Source organism: Indicator indicator, chromosome 23, assembly GCF_027791375.1.
Source record: "Indicator indicator isolate 239-I01 chromosome 23, UM_Iind_1.1, whole genome shotgun sequence".
Classification (NCBI taxonomy): Eukaryota; Metazoa; Chordata; class Aves; order Piciformes; family Indicatoridae; genus Indicator; species Indicator indicator.
Genome location: NC_072032.1, coordinates 4,868,114 through 4,888,339, shown reverse-complemented (window position 1 = coordinate 4,888,339; position 20,226 = coordinate 4,868,114). Strand labels below are relative to the sequence as shown.

The 20,226-nt window shown below is 43.1% G+C and overlaps 1 protein-coding gene across 1 annotated transcript in view; it reads right to left on the bottom strand.

Moving 5' to 3' along the window:
- SORCS2 (sortilin related VPS10 domain containing receptor 2) overlaps positions 1 to 20,226 on the bottom strand; it is a 535,405-nt gene that overhangs the window by 23,862 nt on the left and 491,317 nt on the right. The window contains exons 15-19 of the mRNA XM_054391420.1: positions 8,181 to 8,301; positions 6,708 to 6,841; positions 5,962 to 6,090; positions 4,415 to 4,586; positions 442 to 628 (exon numbers count right to left, since the gene is read on the bottom strand). Coding sequence (XP_054247395.1) covers positions 442 to 628; positions 4,415 to 4,586; positions 5,962 to 6,090; positions 6,708 to 6,841; positions 8,181 to 8,301 — 743 coding nt within the window. The remainder of the gene's footprint in view (positions 1 to 441; positions 629 to 4,414; positions 4,587 to 5,961; positions 6,091 to 6,707; positions 6,842 to 8,180; positions 8,302 to 20,226) is intronic.

The following is a 20,226-nucleotide window of genomic DNA, read 5'->3' as shown; positions in this document are numbered from 1 at the left end:
TACACAGTACCCAGGTGAGGTCTCACCAGCACAGAATAAAGTGGCTTGTACACTTCTCAACACATCTGTTCACTTGCTTCACACAGCACCTAAGAAGCTCCTAAAAAGACATAGCCTGAAGTGTTATACTTTAGCTGCCAAGGCTGCCAACGAGGTCTGGAGTCAGGAAGATGGATCAAACCTGAGATCTGACCTGAGGCATGCTTGCTATTTCAATAATTGATACACCACCCTTCTCCCAAATCCAAACAGAACTACCTCTACCCTTCCAACACAGCAGGTTTACAAGCCTGTGCTCTAACAACGTGACAGCACTGCCAGTCTGGGTGAGGGCACCGAAAAAAACTCCTAACTGTGACTAGTCATTTTCTGCACTACTTCATAGTTGTCAGGAGGTTTTAAGGCAGCAGCAGAAGTAAGGAAACCAAAGAGCTGATTTACAGCTGACTTGGATGAACACCACAGCCTCATCGTGCCCAGCCATGTTCTCAGCCTTCACCGAGACGCGGTAGATGCCAGGGGTCTCGTAGCGGTGCCGGATGGGCTCTCCAGTCATCGTCAGGTTCACGTAGATTGCCTTGAAGCCATCTCCAAGATCCACCTGGTACTTGGTGTTCAACATATCACCCTAAAAGGAAAATGGATCAAAAACGTTTTCAATGGCCAGAACCAAAGAGAAGACAGGAGAGGTGATCAGAACCATCTCCCCAATCAGGGCAGCGTTTGCAGCCCCATGCAGATATTCTGACTCCATTGCCCCAGCTGCAGTAAAACTGCTTACACCCACAGCAGAGATTTTAGTGCAACAAATGTTGTGTGCATTGCTGGAGACTATACCAAATGCCCACAGGAAGGTGCAAGCTTAACATAAGGCACCTCAGCTCACTAACCAAGCTGCATGACACAGGAACCACCACTCTTTTTCTAACAAAGCTGTGCAGGGCAGCTCCAAGTTCTGCAGTGATGCTCACATGACTGAAAACAACTGATGCTGTTATTTTAGTGAGCTGCCACTCATCCAGTGAACTTCTAGCTTATGCAGTTGTAAAACAAATTAGTTTAGACCTTCTTCCCAGTGCCTTCTAACCATGTCCTTCAAATGTCAACCAGATGGTCTTAAAATATCCAACCTGGGATCTTCCCACACTTGTGTTACAGAGCAGCCCTGTGGAGAGGGACCTGGGAGTCCAGGTAGATGACAAGCTATCCATGGGACAGCAATGTGCCCTTGTGGCCAAGAAGGCCAATGGGATCCTGGGGTGTATTAAGAAGAGTGTGTCCAGCAGATCCAGGGAGATTCTCCTCCCCCTCTACTCTGCCCTGCTGAGACCTCATCTTGAATACTGTGTTCTGTTTTGGGCTTCCCAGTTTAGGAGGGACAGGGACCTGCTGGAGAGGGTCCACTGGAGGGCTACAAGGATGATTAGGGGACTGGAGCACTGCCTGATGAGGAGAGACTGAGGGACCTGGGGCTTTTGAGTCTGGAAAATAGAAGACTTAGAAGGGATTTAATAAATGTTTATAAATATCTAAGGGCTGGGGGTCAGGAGGGAGGGGACAGATTCTGCTCACTTGCTCCCTGTGATAGGACAAGGAGCAATGGATGTAAGCTGCAGCACAGGAGGTTCCACCTCAACACAAGGGGGAACTTCTTTACTGTAAGGGTCACAGAGCACTGGAACAGGCTGCCCAGAGAGGTTGTGGAATCTCCTTCTTTAGAGACTTTCAAGGCCAGTCTGGATGCAATTCTCTGCGACCTGAGCTTGATTGCATGGTCCTGCTCTGGCAGGGGGTTGGACTTGATGATCTATTTGGGTCCCTTCCAACCCCTGACATCCTGTGATTATCAAAGGACAATGAAAGGAGGTTGGAGCCACACAGAGGTTGGTCTCTTCTCCCTAGGTTACAAGGGATAGGGTGAGGGGAAATGGCCTCAGGTCATACCAGGAGAGGTTTAGGTTGGACATGGTGATATTGGGCTGATGGTTGGGAACCCTCCTGCTCAGCCTCCCCTTCTCCTCACTAAACAACCCCCAGCTCCCTCTGCTGCTCCCCACGTCACTCATGGTGTCATGGTGTGGCTGCTCAGGAGAGCTGTCTGGATGCAGTCATAGGACAATTCCTTTCAGCTGTGAGCAGCAACACTTCCTCAGTACTGCCTTAGCAATCTGTCCTGCTTCCTTGGTCTTCATCAGTGTGTCCCTCCTTGCTTGCTACAGCACATGGCCATCACAGTCATGCAACTAAAACACACTGCAGGGCCAGGATGAGAGAAACTCCTCTGTACAAAACAAAGTTGATTTAAAAACCTTCCTGGCCTCTAGGAAAGGAACTCCTACAGCCATATGGTAGACAGTGACCTGAAAGGCCACCAGAGCAGAGCAAAGGGGACATTCACTGACATTACCAAAAATCACTTCCTCATAAGCCATGCTCTGAAATATGTTTACATCAAAATCTAATCTCTTGATGGAGCAGTGATACAAAATCAAAGGAGGCAAGAAAGCTCACAACTTACACACCCTGGCATCACAAAGGGAAAGTTAACAGACTATCATTTCCTCCTTTTGTTATTTTGCAGTTTGGTTGATTTTCTCCCGTGTTTTATCAGATGCAAGAGCATTGCTTATAAAGTAAAAGAATACCCATAATAAGGAACCTGGAGGACTATCAAACACCTAACCATCACATTGCAGCACACATAAAGGACCTTGAAAGCTTCTTCGGTGTGAATATTTTTTTTCCAAGTAACATCTTGCTTTTGACAACAGATGGGTAGCATTTAGTGGAGGAGATAATACGGTATTAAAGTTTAAAGCAAAAGAGATGTCTCCTTGCCAGCAATATGCCAGTAAGTGGAGTCTCTTTAGATGACATTAGCTTGCAAACAGTTCTTGTTTGCTTTTTCTTATGCTAACAAGTATACATGCATATTCTCTTCCAGGTGAGACAGAAAGCAGTGTTGAAAGCAGGAGATGCAAGCTTCTCTTAATATTTTACTCTAATAGCTTCCTTAGTGTACAGATGAGAGTATTGTCTTCAAAAGACCCAAAAAACCAAACCAAACCAAAACACAAAACCAAAAAACCGAGCAGGAAAAACAGAGCAGTGGACAGCTAAGAAAAGAGTCACATAGGGAAAAGGCAGCTAAATTTGAAAAGAATTGGACATTTTTTATCTTGGTCAGCAGAGAAAAATGGTAAGTTTTGGTTCATCCTAGGAGAGGTGCTTCTTAAACTTAGTAATGATAATGAATTCTCATTAGAGTTTGTTGTACAGACTAAGCCCTAAGCAATGCCCAGGACATTGGAGTACAAATGCTACTCGCAGCCATAGAGGGCAGCAAACTGCTACATTTCTTCTAAATCTGCCTTGCACTTGGAAGTCCCAAGCAAAGAGCTCCTCAAAAAGCACAGCACGGGATTCTCTTCCAGACCCCTCACTTCTGCAGACTTCTGAACAGTTTGAAATGTTTTATGAATTGCCACAGAGATTCATGAAAGCTTCAGTATGGAAGTCAAACTGCTAGTCAAAATCATCAGAGTTCAAATTGCAACCAAATGCTCTGTTCTACTAACAAACATTTCCAAACAAATTACAAAAGGCAGCAAACTGCCGGGGCCCAGCAAGCCTTGGGACTCAGAGCCTGGGAGCTGTGTTCTGCACGTAACCTCCTTGGTTCCATTACAGAAATAAATCCCCAGTGCCCAATTTATATCACACAGGTTTGCCAAAATGTGTGAACTTGCTTCAAGTTCTGGCAGATCAGTGGGGTTAGCCAGGAACCTGCAGTAACCTGAGCACAGCAGTTAAGCCTAATGCTAAGAGCAACTCTTTGGGAAACAGACCTGTGGCAAAGGATTCATCCCAAAGTTACTCACTGCTGTTGGTCAGGGCCTCAGGGTATTGTCTCTCTCAATAAGCAAAAGTCCCACACCTCTGGCAGCACAACTAATATGTAATAAATATTTTTATGCTGTGCTATTTGCTGGTTTCTTTAAAGCTTTGCCTCCATTCCTTTCTGAAAGGCAGAGTTTCAAAAACACTTAACCCAGAATATTAAATGTCCTCTGTGTTTCTGTTCTCTGATGCAGCAGTTGAAATTGTCAGTCCAAGGAGGCTTTGGTAATTTAGTTCCTTTGATTTTCCAAGAAGCCATTGCCTTTATGAAATAATGACCGACTATGCTGCCGAGGAGACATGTCCCATTCTGTGGGCAGAACTTGAGCTTACTGAGCTCACTGAGCTTACTGGATTGTCTGATTCAGTTGAAAACAGATGCTCTGCCATTTAGAGAGTCATTCAGTTTTGTTTCAAGCACAAATTGATCTTCATTCAGCAGCAAAGCAGGCAGGAGTGAAAAGATCCCTAAAGATATCAAGGAACCTATCATGAAGCCAATGTTAACTACTACCTGCTCTTGTCTGACCACAAAGGTGATGTCTTCCCCAGGCTTAACAGCCAGGCTTTCTTCTCTGATGCTGATCTGAAGTCCCCTGGGAGCAATCAGTGGACACATGTGCTGTGCTAAGTTCTGCTGCAGGTCTACACCACCTTCACACACGTTAGAAACAACTTTTCTGTACCTGTGAAAACAGCAAGCACCATGAACTGGAGGTGAGCAGAAGAATACCATCAGAGGCACTGAATGTGAATGTGATGGTAGCTGATGAATCCCTTGGCTTCACAAAGAGACAAGACTGTAGATGAAAAAAACAACTGGTGATGAGGGACATTGCCTTCATTGAGTAAAACCTGTGGAAGGAAGAGGGTGTAGGGCACCATAAGGATTTCACTTGCATGCCCTAGGAGACTGCCTTTTCCCAGTTAGAGACATGCCTGAGCAGCCCTCCAGGAGCCAGACAGTCTGCTACCCTTTCTGCCATCTCCTTTCCTACCATTCAACAGCCTTCACTGCTCTAGAGGTCTTGGTTCAAACCCCTAAATCAGGAAGAAATTACACCGAGCAGCTTCTGCATTAACCCAAAGCCAGCTGCTTAACTGCTGCTCCCAAATCCATGTGTCTCTTAAAACACTTAAAGCATTCACTTAATAGCATAAAAGAGTGAAAATCCCAACACTTTAAAAAACCCTAACAATGACCTACTTGGATGTGTACAGTAATTATTTACAGATTGGTTTCACTCAGGTATGTTATTTTTAAACATCCGTTAAAACTGGAGTCGGATTTCACTCTTTTGAATTCCTCTTCTGTATATCACAGCTGTCAGCCACAACTCAAAAGGCATCATTTTCCTCAGCAAGGCAAATATACAGAGAGACCCTGATTCTACTGCCAGATTTGACATTTCATTCATTTGGTTCTCATCTCCACAACTGACAGAGATGATGTTATGATAAGCCAGAATAGATGCCAGCTGCGAGTTATTCTCAGCACAGACGTCAGACCGCACTGTAGTGTATATTCTATGTGGTATTGTTTACCAAAGCTTTCCTTTGATTCTGAGTGTCCCATATGGGCAGCAAAAGAACCTGTTCTTCATGGAATTCCTTACCCTTATGGACTTGAGAGACTAGGAAGTGCTGTGAGATGTTATTGGCTCCTCAGAGCAATGCATTGGATTCAAACCGAAAGCTGGTTTGAACACAAGTAATGGGCTGAGAGAGAAGGCTCTGGATAGACTTTCCTGTCAGAGAAGGGTAACAGTGGCTACAAAATGGTACAAGAAAATATTAAAAAAGCCCAGCTGAGAACAAGACTGCTTCCCCTCTTCCCAGATGGATTAATTTTTAACTGCTCTGAACATGTGAAGTAACATTTCTCTTTCATTAGGCTGCCGGAAGCTTCTGCTCTAATTCAGAGTCAGAACTTCTCAATTCCCACTTTTTAATGTTTTCCTGATTTACATTTCCTGCAAAGCACTTCTGTGACCCTTGCTCCAAAGGTTCTCCCTTTCTTTGGAAGCCTCTGCAAGCCAGTGGAACGCAAAATCAGCTTACCCAGTGCTGCTGGTGTATGCCTGCCCCAGCACACAGTCCTCAGGAGGTGCTTCTGGGTTAAACCAAAAGTCAGCAAAGCATTTGCTGGACTCAGACTTCAGCGGTGCAGAGCGCTCAAACCCATAATCACTGGAAAACATCAACACCAGGAGTGTTACCAGCTCCACTTCACTCAGCACTCTAATGTGGTGTAGATGAGACTACTTTTTTTAAGAGTAAAAAGATTTTCTTTACTTATTATTCTACTGGCTGAACATAAAAGTTGATAAAGCCAGCTCTGTTCTAAGGCTAATTTCAATGGGAGTTGTACACACCTGGGGACAAATTGGTTGTGATTACTTTGTCAGTTCTGCAAAATTAACTCTCTCTGCAGCTGAGATTTTTAAAAGGTTTCCTTTGCCACTCAGACCAACACATTTCTTCTGGTTTTGTGCTTTGGTTTGCTTCATTTGCAAATAGAAAGGGTTTCCTTGCCTTACAAATCAATCCAATGGTCATTTTTCAAGTCCTGGTCGATAGAGAAAACCCTCAGGATTTGTTCAGTCAGGTGAAGCAAACACTTAAAACATGGCAATGTTTTTAAACAAAGGCAAATGGGAAAGTGACCTGTTCTTCAAACAACTGCTTGCCTATTTGTTCATACACAGCTATGTGGGGAGAGGAGCAAAAGGAAGCAAATAAATCCAGCTCAAACTCTAAGTAACTATTTATGAGCAATAAACTCAAACGTCCACAGATAGACTCACCATAAGAAATCAGAGTTTGCACATTCACAGACTCTGGAAGTGAGAGCTGATGTGAAACTTCTCCCTTTAATGCACCAGGATGAAATCTTCCTCTTCCGAAAGCTCCTCTGCTGGCCCATGATGCAACGATCACCCTGAACAGCAAAGCACCAGGCTGAGTGCACACCATAACCCCCCACACAGACATGACCATATGCAGTCCTGAGAGAGGCTGCCACAAGCTTGTCTGGACTCTCTCATGTTCAAATGTACAGCTCTAGAAAGCTCTCATCCCACTGCTGTCTACTATGGGCCATTTCACAGTTGCAACACTCACTGTATTTTGGGGCACAAATCCAAAGTACATCAAAATTCAAGGGCACCTTAGTCCATGGTTCAGTGTGTACAATGTTGGCACGACCCCACAACTGGCTATTCAAAAACTCACTGTAGATGCAGATGGTTGAAGTTCTACCTAAATCACCATGTCTCAGGTCAACAGGAAGCACCAAGCATGTGGACACAAGCAGAATGAGGACTGATTGAATAGGCTCTACTGGTAACTGGGCAGCTGCAAGCACTCTGTCCAAGTCTGGTAACTAGGCAGTTGCAAGCACTCCGTCCAAGTAATTTATTAGTTTCTATTTGTAAAAGACATTTCAAAGCCAATATTCAAATTATTGCTTTTTAGGCTCAGATCTGAAAAACATCCTTTGCAAATACACAGCATTCCCAAACAAGAAGTATAAAATGAAGCATGAGAACCAGTAAACGAGAGCTAGAGAAACACAGAATAGTGTGCAAAAATAACCACACCCCAACCCTGCAGAAAGAGAGAGAACAAAAATGTATTGGAAGAAGCAAAACAGAATAATCAGAGTGATTCTGAATGAATATCACATGTCCCATCCACTTAATGCAAAACCCCTCCTCATGTTGGTCTCTAATCAATACATTGTATGGAGAACATAGCTGCCCAGGATTGGATTTGGCCAGAGCAGCAGGATTAGCACAGCCCTACCGCATCACTGCAGACATGGCATTGCCCATAACAACTGGGCTCCGTGACAGGATTAGCCCAGGGAGATCCTGAGTGACTTCTGGAATGAGCTTTACTCATGGCAGTTTCTATCTGAGTACAGCATGTGGTCAGGAAGTTGGCAGAACACATGGCTGCATGCTGAAATTGCTTCAATCAATATTGCACACTTCAGTTCATGGCAACTGCTGCAGAATCCAGCAGGACCACCTATTACTATGGCAGAACACCAGATACACTTCTGCCTTTCCCAGGACACAGATCACACAACCAAAGGGAACACAAAATCCTCTCTCATTTTAAAGTCCTGTTAAATCAGCAAATATCCACAGAAGGGGATCCAAGCTGTGGAAGTAGCATCCAAATTCTGTTTCAAAACGTTTCCCTAGCACACAGTTCTGCAGGAATCTGAAAGCCAAGGAAAAGCTGGGCAGTTAACACAAGACCATGAATACCTGTAGGTTTGTGAGCTCCCAAGATTCGTAGTCATCATCAGTGCACTCCCTGGGGAAGGATGGTCTGAAGTCCACCTTCACCAGTTCCCAGTCTGAGCGGTAGCTAATGTGTCCGAAGACCCTGCAGAAAAGGATCACAAGTAAAAGCTTACTGCAAAGAAATAACAGGGCTGAGATTCACAATTTCAGCTCTGTCTTTTCCTTCCCACTTGCGTGGTTGGCTTCTAAAAGGTCCCTGGTTAATTTCCCTTCTGCTTTTATTCCTCTTGATATACAATGTGTCTACTTGGAGAACATTTGCAAACTGAGTGTGAAACCTTACAATGAAAAAATACAGTTCAGAGATGAGAGTTTATGTTTTGCCCCAGCAAATTATCCAGAAATTCAACTGGAAATTTACTGCTTTCTCTCATTTGGCAGTCAACAGCTTTATCTGTGCTCTTGTCATGTGAAGCATTCAGAGCTCTCAGGTTGTGCTGGGGAGGCTCGGAGCAGAAACCAGGAGCACAGGATTCAGTTTCCAGCTCTGTCACTCATTACTTATGATTAGAGTGCAACTTCCTCAGTTGGTTTTGTTGCTTTGGGGAGTTTTTTTCCCAACTTCTGCAGATTTCAGATGGCAATTCGCTGTTTGAACTCACAGCAGTGTCAGGAAGTTTTATTCATTTCCAGGGAATACACGAGGCAGAAGAACTCTTCTTCCTCTTAATTTCAGATATTCCAATGGAGAATAAAAACCAGCCAAAACTATAGTTTTTTAAAATATATCTTTTTTTGGGGGGTGGAGGGAGGGGGTGGGAAGGGGAGTAGGGGGAGGAAGACAAAAAGAAATATCCTTGCTTTAAAACCCAAGGTGCACTTTCAAAACAGCCAATATTTTCCAAGTCAGTATATTTATTTCCAAAACAAAAAGAGTAAATATGACATGCAATAACAAATTAGAAAGGATAAAGACTCGATTTGGGCACAAGTCAAATACATTTGTGGTTTGTATCAGGCTTACATGCTGAAGAATTTAAGGTTGATTCTGAAGCCAACAATTTCTGTGCAGTTCGTACTGCTCAAAGTTCATATTCCAAGCTTTAACAGCATTCTCCAAAACTAATTCATTCCTTTTGTTTTGCCCTAAGTTTTGTCCAAATCCAGACACAGCAGGAATGGTAGAGTTTTGCTAAAAGCTCTCTGCTGTGCACATCCCTTTCTCTTGTCCTGAATTCCAGGTTCAAAGTGGAACTAGGGTAGAGCAGAAGTGATGGACTGGTGAATTCTCTGCAGCACAAAGCCAGTCTCATCACACTAAGCATCTTTCCTGGTAGATGGATGCAGACTGTGAAGTCTACCAGAGAGGTTGAAATTAGTCCCAAGGGATAAAGAGCTGTAATGATTTCCCCTTTTCCTTCCTGGTGCCTTTGTTTCTTCCCCACCATAGCATAGAGATGTAGCATCCACAGATTACTGCCTGCACTGCTCACATTACAGCAAGCAAACAAGCCATGCTCATAGGAAACTCTACCACCAGAAGTGCACTTAATTAAAAAGCAACATCTGCTCTTGGTTTGTGTGCTTCCTTGGAAGGCTCTAAGATTAAAGAACTTGGGCCATCCACTTCCTTTCCTTCTAAATGTACCCATGGCTCAGAAGCAGAAACAATACACAAAAATTAAAGAAGGTGTCTGGTCCACTGGCTGGATGTGCACACAGGTGTGTGGTCCCACTGCACCCATTGAGACCTACAGGTTTGGTTCCTTTTTCTGGTTCAGCTGGATCCTGAGAGGTGCTGTCACCTTATAATCTTAGTCACTGGTATTTACATGCTCAATAAAGTGACTACATAGGTGGTCTCAGGCTTTTCCCACAAAGCCTGCTGCAGTATGACTGGCTGTGCTGACAGGCAGGGATTGTCTTTTGAATGCCCAATACCTGCACTTTTTGATTTCAGAAATTTTTTTCTTCTCCATACAAGCTACTAACATAAGGCAGACTTCGCCATGTGCTTACACAGCTACCTATCTGCCTCAGCAATGCTTCTTTAGGCATCACAAAATGTGGTTACATTTCTTTTATTAACTCATTTATCAACAAATACGTTCAAGTGCAAGCAGCCAAGTCCTGTCAAAGCTTCACTCCCACCTCCAGCAAAGTATTTTCTACAGATGAAATTTTCTTCATTCATGTCAGCTACTCAGGCAGATTGGTAAGAAAAATAGAAGAAAGGAGAGGGTGGTTTGAGTTCAATGCAGAACAGAACAATGAAGTTCTCCTGAAAGAATCCAAGAAAATCTCAGAATTATCATAATCATCTTTGAGACCTCACAGAGGATGAAGGTGACTCTAGATGACTATGGAAAGGGAAACATTTTGTATGTATCTATATACAGATGCACACAGACATATAGAGGTGTGTATATAAACCCATAGATATGGGCTGCTTTGAGCTGGGATAGAGAAATCTTCTTCATAATAATCTGGGGCTGTGTTTTGGATTTGTGCTGAAAGCAGTGCTGAGCACACAGAGATGACTGAGCTGCCCCTGAGCAGTGCTCACACACAGTCAAAGCCTTTCTGCTTTTCACACCATCCCACCAGTGAGCAGTCTGGGGCTGCACAAGATTGTGGGAGGTCACACAGCTGGGCAGCTGATCTGAACTGACTAAAGGGCTCCTCCACACATAGAAAGGTGGAGGAGAAGAAGGAAGGGAACGGGGCATTCAGATTGCTGGGTTTTATTTTCCCATGCAACTGTGCCATGTGACAGAGCCTGGCTCTCCTGGAGATGTCTGCACAGCTGCCTGCTGATGGGAAGTGGTGAACGAGCTCCTTGCTTTGCTTGGTGCATGGCTTTTGCTTTACCTACTGCACTGCCTTCATCCCAACCCACAAGCTTTCTCACTTTCACTCTTCTGATCTCTCCCCCATCCCACCAAAGGGAAAGCAGCTCCACAGAGAAAGATCTTGGAGTGCTGGTGAATAGCAAGTTCTCTATGGAACAACAATGTGGCCAAGAGAGCCAATGGTATCCTGGGATGCATCAAGAATGGCATGTCCAGCAGGTGTAGGGAAGTTCGTCCACCTCTCTATTCTGCCCTGGGGAGACCACACCTGCAATACTGCAGCCAATTTTGGGCTCCCCCCCAGTTCAAGGAAGACCTGCTAGAGAGAATCCAACAGAGAGCCACAAGGATGATTAGGGGACTTGAGCATCTCCCCTATGAAGAGAGACTGAGAGCCCTGAGGCTGTTTAGTCTGGAGAAGAGAAGACTGAGAGGGGATCTGATCAATGTGTATAAATATATGAGGGGTAGGTATCAAATGGAGGGGGCCAGGCTCTTTTCAGTGGTTCACACTGAACAATGAACAAAGGGTTCAAACTTGAACAGAGATGATTTCACCTCAACATGAGGAGAAACTTCTTTACAGTGAGGGTGACAGAGCCCTGGAACAGGCTGCCCAGGGGGGTTGTGGAGTCTCCTTCTCTGGAGACTTTCCAAACCCACCTGGATGCATTCCTGTGCAGACTCCCCTGGGTGATGCTGCTCTGGCAGGGGGGTTGGACCTGATGATCTCTTGAGGTCCCTTCCAGCCTCTGATATACTGTGAGACTGGGATGGGGGGAGTGAGTGAGCAGCTGGTTTAGTTATCAGCTGGGGTTAACCCATGGCAATATAAAACCCAGCAAAACAGAGCCCAGGGAGTTGCAGAATTAATTTTGATGCCCACAAAGATACAAACCAAATTATTGAGCTATGCACTTACAAGTACCTTGGAGATAATTAACTTGATAACAAAATCGCCATGGGTTTGTCAAACCCAAATAACATCAAACTAATGCAATTTCCTTTTAGAGGAGAACTGGATTGGTGGGTAAAGGAAAGGAGAAAACAAAGCATGTTGTGACTTCTGTTAGAACTCTTCCACCCTTGTAGCTGACATTGTTCAACAGAAAAGAAAACACCATTGCAGATAAAATAATTACAATGAGGAATGGAAGCACATATCCCAAAGAGAAAAATCCATTTTTAAAACCTAGTTATCAAACAGGGAAATATATAGTTTGGACTTGATGATCCTAAAGGTCTTTTCCAATCCAAACAATTCTATGATTCCATTTTGATGTATGTAGCAGAAAGATACCATGATAGGTCCACAGTCAATGTTTTCATTAACACCTGTGTTGTTGAGTAACAAACACAGAAAACGTTGTGGATAACACAGGACAAAAGGTGCAGACCCCAACTGATGGCAGCAATGCTCAGAAATTTGTGTGATAAAACACTCCAAAACCAACTGCAAAAATTAAAACCCCCTTCATATCAAAGGTGCAAAACCAAGGTGGAGAATCATTTCCAAATATTAAGGAAAAGGCTTGGGGAATTCAAACCAGAATGCAATGTTGCTGCAAAAGAAGAGCTAATTGTAGGTTGCTTTCAGAACTGGAAAGCAGAAGACATGGAGGCAACTACTTTGATAAACTTGGCACTGGTGAAGTCTCTGAAATAATATGGTGTCTAATTTTTGATGGTTTATGCATATACCCACTAAAAATGAATTTGAACAGGGGCAAGGATGATGCATAAGCTGCTTAAGCAAATGTGACCAATGAGGAAAGATTGAAAGAATTGGGTTGTACCTGCACCCAGCTTAGCAAAAGGCTTGAAAACGTGGTCTTGTGATTCTGAACACTGCTGCAGCAGGTACTCTTGGTGCTCTGCTGAGGACAAGAGGTTGTAGACATATCAGAGTGGCCCCTTTAAATGCATTGCTAAGCAACACTGGAATTCAAAAGAATTGTTTCTCCAAAGTAAGGAAGAAAGGCATGTTTTAAGCAAGATTCAAAGGCTTGGAGAAAAACATGAACAACAAGAAAGCAATATGAACTGCAATCACAGTCTGATTACTCAGGTGCAAAATACATACACCCAACCAAATCACATGAATGGAAAAAACTGGAAGAGTGCAGCAAGTGTAACTGATGAGTAGAAGTTAAACATCAAGATGATACTAATTCACAAGCTACTAAAACCTTCTTCTTGATTAATTATATTTCATTAGAAAGCTATCAAATCAATTCTGCTGAAACTATGAAAGATGATGCTGTGATAAATAATTTTGGAAAGAAATTCCAATTACCTTGGAAATTCATTTACTTTTATTTGCAAGAATTTGGAATCCATAATTTTAACTTCAGTGTTTCAGTTGCCATAACAACTTTGTACGTTTGTCCCCAGTTCATTTATGAACACATCATTTTTTAATTTGATTGCATCATTTGATAGCTGAGACAGTTTAATGCAGTTTTTAAGGCAACTCATTTAAACTATTTGCTGGATGATTGCTGGTTATTTCTGTTCCTGATAAAGCTCATAATCAGGGGAGCTAATTTAACACAAATTCCATGCAATGATCACCTTTGCCAGTAAATTCAGGTTTCTATTCAGTAGGTGTTCCTAGATGAGCACCAACAGCTGTGTCACCTTACAAACCACTGGCTGAAAGCTATGATGGTGCTGATGCTGGTGACTCCCAAAAACTGATCAGGCAAACATTCAGCCTCCATCATTCAGGAGAAATCAATCTTATTTTAACACCAACTGCTCATCTCTGTTGTCAGAGGTACAACCACCACGCTGACCTTCCTCTTCAGCTTTTCTGTCTGTTCTTCTGGATTTTATTTAGAGGCTTTCACAGCATCAAAACAGGCTCCCCAGAGAGGTTGTGGAATCTTCTCTGGAGACTTTCAAGACCTATCTGGATGCGTTCCTGTGTGACCTACACTAGATGATATAGTTATGTTGTCCTGCTCTAGCAGGGGATTTGGACTCAATCTCCAGAGGTACCTTCCAACCCCTAACCATGCTGTGATCCTCTGAAAACATTGTTTGCCACAGCAGCCAGATTTTAGCCTCAGTGTCTCATATCATGGATCTAAAGCTATATAAATGAAGACACACTTGTAACAACTTCCTGCACTGTCATGGTGCTCTTCCTCTGAGCTATTAGCCACAGTGTCTCCAGACAAAGGTATTAGGTTTGAGCAGCCTGATGGCTGACAAAGCCACCAGATGCACGGAGCAGCATAGCTGAAGCTGGAGCAGCCTGGCTTTACTTTTGAGTATCTAAGAACACTCCCAGACCTCAGAGTGGCAGGAGTGCTCCTGCTGTACTGCTGCCACAACGAGAGCACACGTGGGATTTATTCAGGTGTCTAATGCAGCAACTTCAATTCTCCAAGTTTTGCAGTCACACTGAGGACTAGTGATGACAACTGCACAGCTACTCCTGTTTGAAATCAGATGCCTCTCACACTCTAGACACATTGCTTTAATCTCCCAAGTGCTGTGTGGGGTTTTGCTCTCCCCTTTGATGACTTTATCATCAACCATGATGCCTGAAGCAGCATGCTGCTGCGGTAGCAGAATTTGTCTGTGTGGTCCTGCACTGCCCTGCTCTGGTAACTTGACGGGACAGGTGCAGGTGGAACAGGACCTCCAGTATTTTTGGGAGAGGCCTCTAATACATAAAATTAGTGACAATAAAACCTAGAGTTTGAATGAGGGCCAGCTGAGGACCCCATACACAGGTGAGATGGCCAATCTCAGTGTCTCTCTCTTGGACAACACCTAACTTCCAGGCAGCACCTAAGCAAAAACACCAAGCACGTGCAAAAAGGCAGGTCCCTGAAATTCTTTGTGGATTTAAACCTCCTAATCCAACAGCAAGCACATGGCCAAGCTGGGAAAGGAAATCAGACTCAGAAATGCTAGTTAATTATTTGAACAAATTTCAGTTTATCTCCTGGAAAGTGTTCATTTAAATGGCAGCAGTCACAGAGCTACACTAAAAAGTGGTATTTGGATCTTGCTCCCCATCCATGGCTTCCTCTCCTGCAGTAAATCCTATCAGTAGCAGTCACAACTGTCAGTGGAGTTACTGTACTGTTAGAATACTTTAGAACTGTCACACTTCCCTATTATTTTTAAGCCCCATTGCAATTTCAGATTGAACACTTAATCTACCTTACAGTCATGAGATATCAGAGGCCATTTACATTTAAACCAGCAGCAAGTTTCTCAGCTGTCTTTGGCCCAAAAGGAATGGTGTGCTGGAAGTTTCTAAGTGAGCTCAAAGAGCTCACTTAGATCTTGACTACAGAACATGACAATCTAACTGACAAAGCAAATAAATGTGACAATCTTCCTGTTTTGCCTGTTGTAGCTCCTATCATGACAGTGCCTTTGAACACACAGCAAGACACATGACCTCCTCATGCCACAGCAAGGAAATCACCAAGCTGAAGGAGTAAAGTGATGAAGTCCTGGCATGGAAGGATGCACTTTTTCTCTCTAGTCTGACCACTGCCAACAGGCAGTGTTCTCCTTAACTCACAAATGTTATTAGTGAAATATTTTCCACAGGGATATGGAGGGATATGGAGAAGAGCAGGTTTTATGGAAAGTCTACCATTTGCAAAAGGAAAACATCAGATGAATCTTTATAGGCATGCTTCCTTTCCAACAGTTGTCTTTGCTTCCTTTGCACCATTGTAAAATCAACAAAAACTATTCAAAGGGTTCATATTAGTGAAGAGGATGAAAGTGATGTAAGATTCAAGCTGCAGTCTGTTATACATCAAGATCAGAATTCAGCATATTTTTCTAATTCCCCCAAAGAATGTACCAGAGGTCACATTTTCAGTGGCCTTCCCAAATTGCAGCTACAGAAATGATGAATGCTTCCATGTGCAGGAGCAGACACCTGCCTCCAAAACGCAACTGCATATAGATGGTGCTTGTGTACACAACAGATCATGTTCAAATAAGCTGGGACACTTGTGATTTAAGTGCCTTAAACTACAAGCACATGCATATGCTGAATGCACTGAAGAGAAAAGCAGGAGTTTTGGGGTTGGGTTTTCGTTTCGGTTTGGCTGCCAAAAGTGAAAAATGAGAGGAGGAAACAATTTAGTTGAAATTGAAGCAAAATATGTTTTCTCGTTGTTTCCTGTCCCCAAAAATAATGAATGGCAATTACTCTTTTATGCCAAAGCATCTTGGTTTCAGGTTTTTGTTTTCAGGAAAAAATAAAAAGAATGGAAACAGATGATTAGTTTCTGAGAGCTGCTGGGGAGGAGCAGGATGAGAGTGTTCCCATTTCAGCCAGAAGTTCAGTGGATCCATGATGTTTGTGAATTACCACCAACATTTTTTTTTTCCATCTGCTTGGCAAATCCCTGTTAACTTGAAAGCTGTCTGGAAAGGTTTAATGCCTAGCATGATGCCTTATGCAGAAGTAAATACAAGGTGGACAGTGAACAGAATGGATTCATTTAAAGAGAAACAGGGCACTGTAGAGAAGAGCTTTGTATCATCCAGCTCTCTGCTGTCATCTTATTTGAAGATCAAATTCATTTGAAACACTTAGAAAATTTTATAATGAACTCTTTAGCTAATACTTTTGGGGTTTTACCTGCTCACATATTTAAAAATCAATTCTCTCTTGTCATAGGCAAGAAATTCTTCATTTAAACTTCACCTGGTAGAGACAGAATTAATTGCCTATGCTCACAGAAATTGTAGCTCCTTCATTTTGAGAGCAAAATGTAGCCAAATGGAGTTCAAGGCCACAACCAGAATTAAGTAAAATGACTGGACAATTTTACTGTTCTGATGTCCATATCATCACCACTTGTTAGAACTAGAAACTAAAACGGAGCTGCCTCCCTGACCGAGACGTTAGAGCACCATGGCTGCAGACACTCACACAAGGGCTCAAAATGACACAATGTGACTTTAACTTGGTGAAAAAGTCTGATGTCACCTTTTTTCTGCCCTTTTGCCCTCCTTCAAATAGGGACAAAGTGATAAAAGATTTTTACAAGATATGGATTCCTGTGGTAGTTTCAACCCACCACAATTCCTGACCTTTGGGTTCCTCTTATTCAAATCTATTTGCAGGCCTGCCCTGGAACTGCACTACATATGTGCTTTAGCAAAGCATCGTTTCTCCATGCTTCTGAACATGCTGTGAACACTTTAGAGAAAGAAAAAAAAAAATAAATGAGGCTTTACCCACTGATCCTCTTCTGAGCACAGACAGGCACAGTCCCATGGTCTTGTCTCCAAAACCACAGGCTGGCAGTGACAAGAGCTACTATCTGTGTCCACAGAGATGCCAGGAAGAGCACTGGACTTGCCCTTAAAGGGGCATTCATTCAGCTCACTGACTGGAATCTAGACTGGGACAAAGGAACCAGTTTACTTTTCCAATTTTTTTTTTTTTACACCATTCTCTTCCAGTCTTTCTGCATGCTTCCTTCATCTATTGAGGGGTGGGTACGCCCTTCCTGCAGAGAGCAGAACAAGCACTTCAGAACTAAGCAATAACCTCAAACAAGAGATTAATTTAGCTGTAAATAAAACCTAGATTTCACCTTGGGAAATCTGCTATTCTCTTCTATACTGAGGCTTTATCTACCATTTATCTGCTTCCTTAAGGACTGCAATATGAGAAAGTTGCTAGGGATGAATTTGTAACACAGAGAAGTGCTTCCTTCTACCTAGTGAGGCACCCAGAGACAGCAGGGAAGGCAGTTTGCTCCCATGTGTGGCATGACAACCAACAACATGTAACACTGACTGTTAGGGATGTTGCTAAAGGGGAGGTTGACATTCCCAGCAGAATCGGGTTGGAAAAATCCAGATGGTTCTTCTAACTCCTAACACCTGTTAGTGTCATATCCAACTTGTTTTGATCAAGTTTAATACATACTATTTTCTTGCTTTCATTATCACAGTCTCACAGTATATCAGAGGCTGGAAGGGACCTCAAGAGTTCATCAGGTCCAACCCCCCTGCCAGAGCAGGATCACTTAGAGTAGTCTGCACAGGAATGCATCCAGGTGGGGTTGGAAAGTCTCCAGAGAAGGAGACTCTACACCCACCCTGGGGAGCCTGTTCCAGGGCTCTGTCACCCTCACTGTGAAGAAGTTTCTCCTCATGTTGAGCTGAAATCTTCTCTGTTCAAGTTTGAACTCATTGTTCCTTGTCTTATCACTGTGAACCACCCAAAAGAGCCTGGCCCCCTCCACTTGACACCCACCCCTCAGCCACTTGATACACATTGATCAGATCCCCTCTCAGTCTTCTCTTCTCCAGACTAAAGAGCCCCACTCCTCTCTCAGTCTCTCTGCATAGGGGAGATGCTCAAGTCCCCTAAAGCATCCTTGTGGTTCTCTGTTGGATTCTCTCCAGCAGGTCTCTGTTTTTCTTGAACTGGGGAGCCCAAAACTGGATGCAGTATTCCAGGTGTGGTGTCACCAGGGCAGAGTAGAGAGGTACAGGAACTTCCCTATGCCTGCTGGACATACCCTTCTTGATGCATCCCAGGATACCATTGGCTCTCTTATCACCTAGGAACACACCAGGAATGCAACACCAGGCTCTAAAGAGAGCAAAATGCACATGCAGAAGTTCTGCAGTTCAGGGATGCCAGAAAACTCCCAGCAGCATCTTGTTACTCTGTGAGACCTTAGAAAGAAAATCCCTCCGGAAAAACACTCAATTACTTGTAAAGAAGATTTTGATCCTGTGTGACTCAAAGACAAGCAGTCCTTTTATGTAACCTCTTCCCTGCCTTTACCAGGGGCCATGGTCTGCAGCGCCATGGTTATCGTGCCTACTGCATTTACACTGCTTGGGAAACACTCCCTGAAGCTGGACTGTGATTTAGAAGTCATTTTAACAGGTCTGAAACTTTCATTCCATGAACTACTTCCTTTCAAGAGGAACATCGATATTTCAGACACACACAAATTCTTCCTTTTTTCCACTGAGTTAGGCCATTACTCAGTCCAGTGTTATTAAGTCATTTTACCCAAATACAAGATCTAGTCAAGTCTAAGACTGGGCTGCTCTAACTTCCATTCTCAAAGAACCTAGGACAAAAGAGAGCCTGCTAGACCAGGCACTGTTTGGATGAATATATATTCCTCAGGAAAATTACTTGGCAAACTTCAGTTCTTCATTTAGCAATACCAGGTGGATTTGAGCTCTTCGCATTTTTACACAGGTTGAGCTTCCTAAACTTTGTGAGTACTTTATTGCTTATCTTCCCTAAAACTGGGTCTACTTGGAAATTGGTTTCTACACACAATGAGTTTCCTAAAGGTTTTGAATAATTTACCACTCCTAAAAATCTTAACTAGGTCTAGTCCAGAGCACAATGCAATAAAATATCTGTTCCTTGGCATCTGAGCGTACACAGTTTGAATCCCGCAGGGGATTTGGATGAATGATTTAGATTGATGTCGACTGGCAGATGACAACTCAGTGTTATGAAAACTTTTGACAAGTCAACATCTGGGTTTTTTTTTTTTTTTCCCCTCTGTTTTGGAGTAAACACAAAACTTTACCTGAAATAAAAACCTGAGGCAAGCAGGTTCACATTCCCCTGCTTCTTCAGCAAAGCTTATCAGTTAGGGTAAGTTAGGGCAGAACTCCAAATGGAAGTGCCCCATTTCCCCATGCTGAAGAATGAGAAGCCTCTCTCAGACACAGCATTGCCAGGCCTCTCAACATCTCTCCCAGATTCAGCCCTTCGTGGATTGTTTTTTAAATGCAAATAAAATCCTTGAAAGAACCTCAGTGGAACCAGGACTTTACCTTACAGTGACAGCCACTTTCCATACAAGCCAAACGTTCCTTACATCTTTTGTGAGGTTATTCCAGAAGCTTTAAAGGAAACAGTGTCTGCTCCATAATTTTGCTTCAGCTACTGCCTGCCCCCCTCAGAATTATGCTAAGTCTCCTAACTGATGCAGATTTTGACCTTGGACTTTTAATTAAGATCTTGAATTTCAGGTTGAAAGATACTAGTAATTTATTGTCATTACCACACACAAATTCATCTCACCATGCCCTATCCAGAAGACAAAACATGTTATCTACTAAACCAGAAAAGATACAATAGGTTTTTTTGGGTTTTTTTGTTGTTGTTGTTGTTGTGTTGTTTTTTTTTTTTTCCAGGGAGTGTGTAAGAGCAGATGACATTT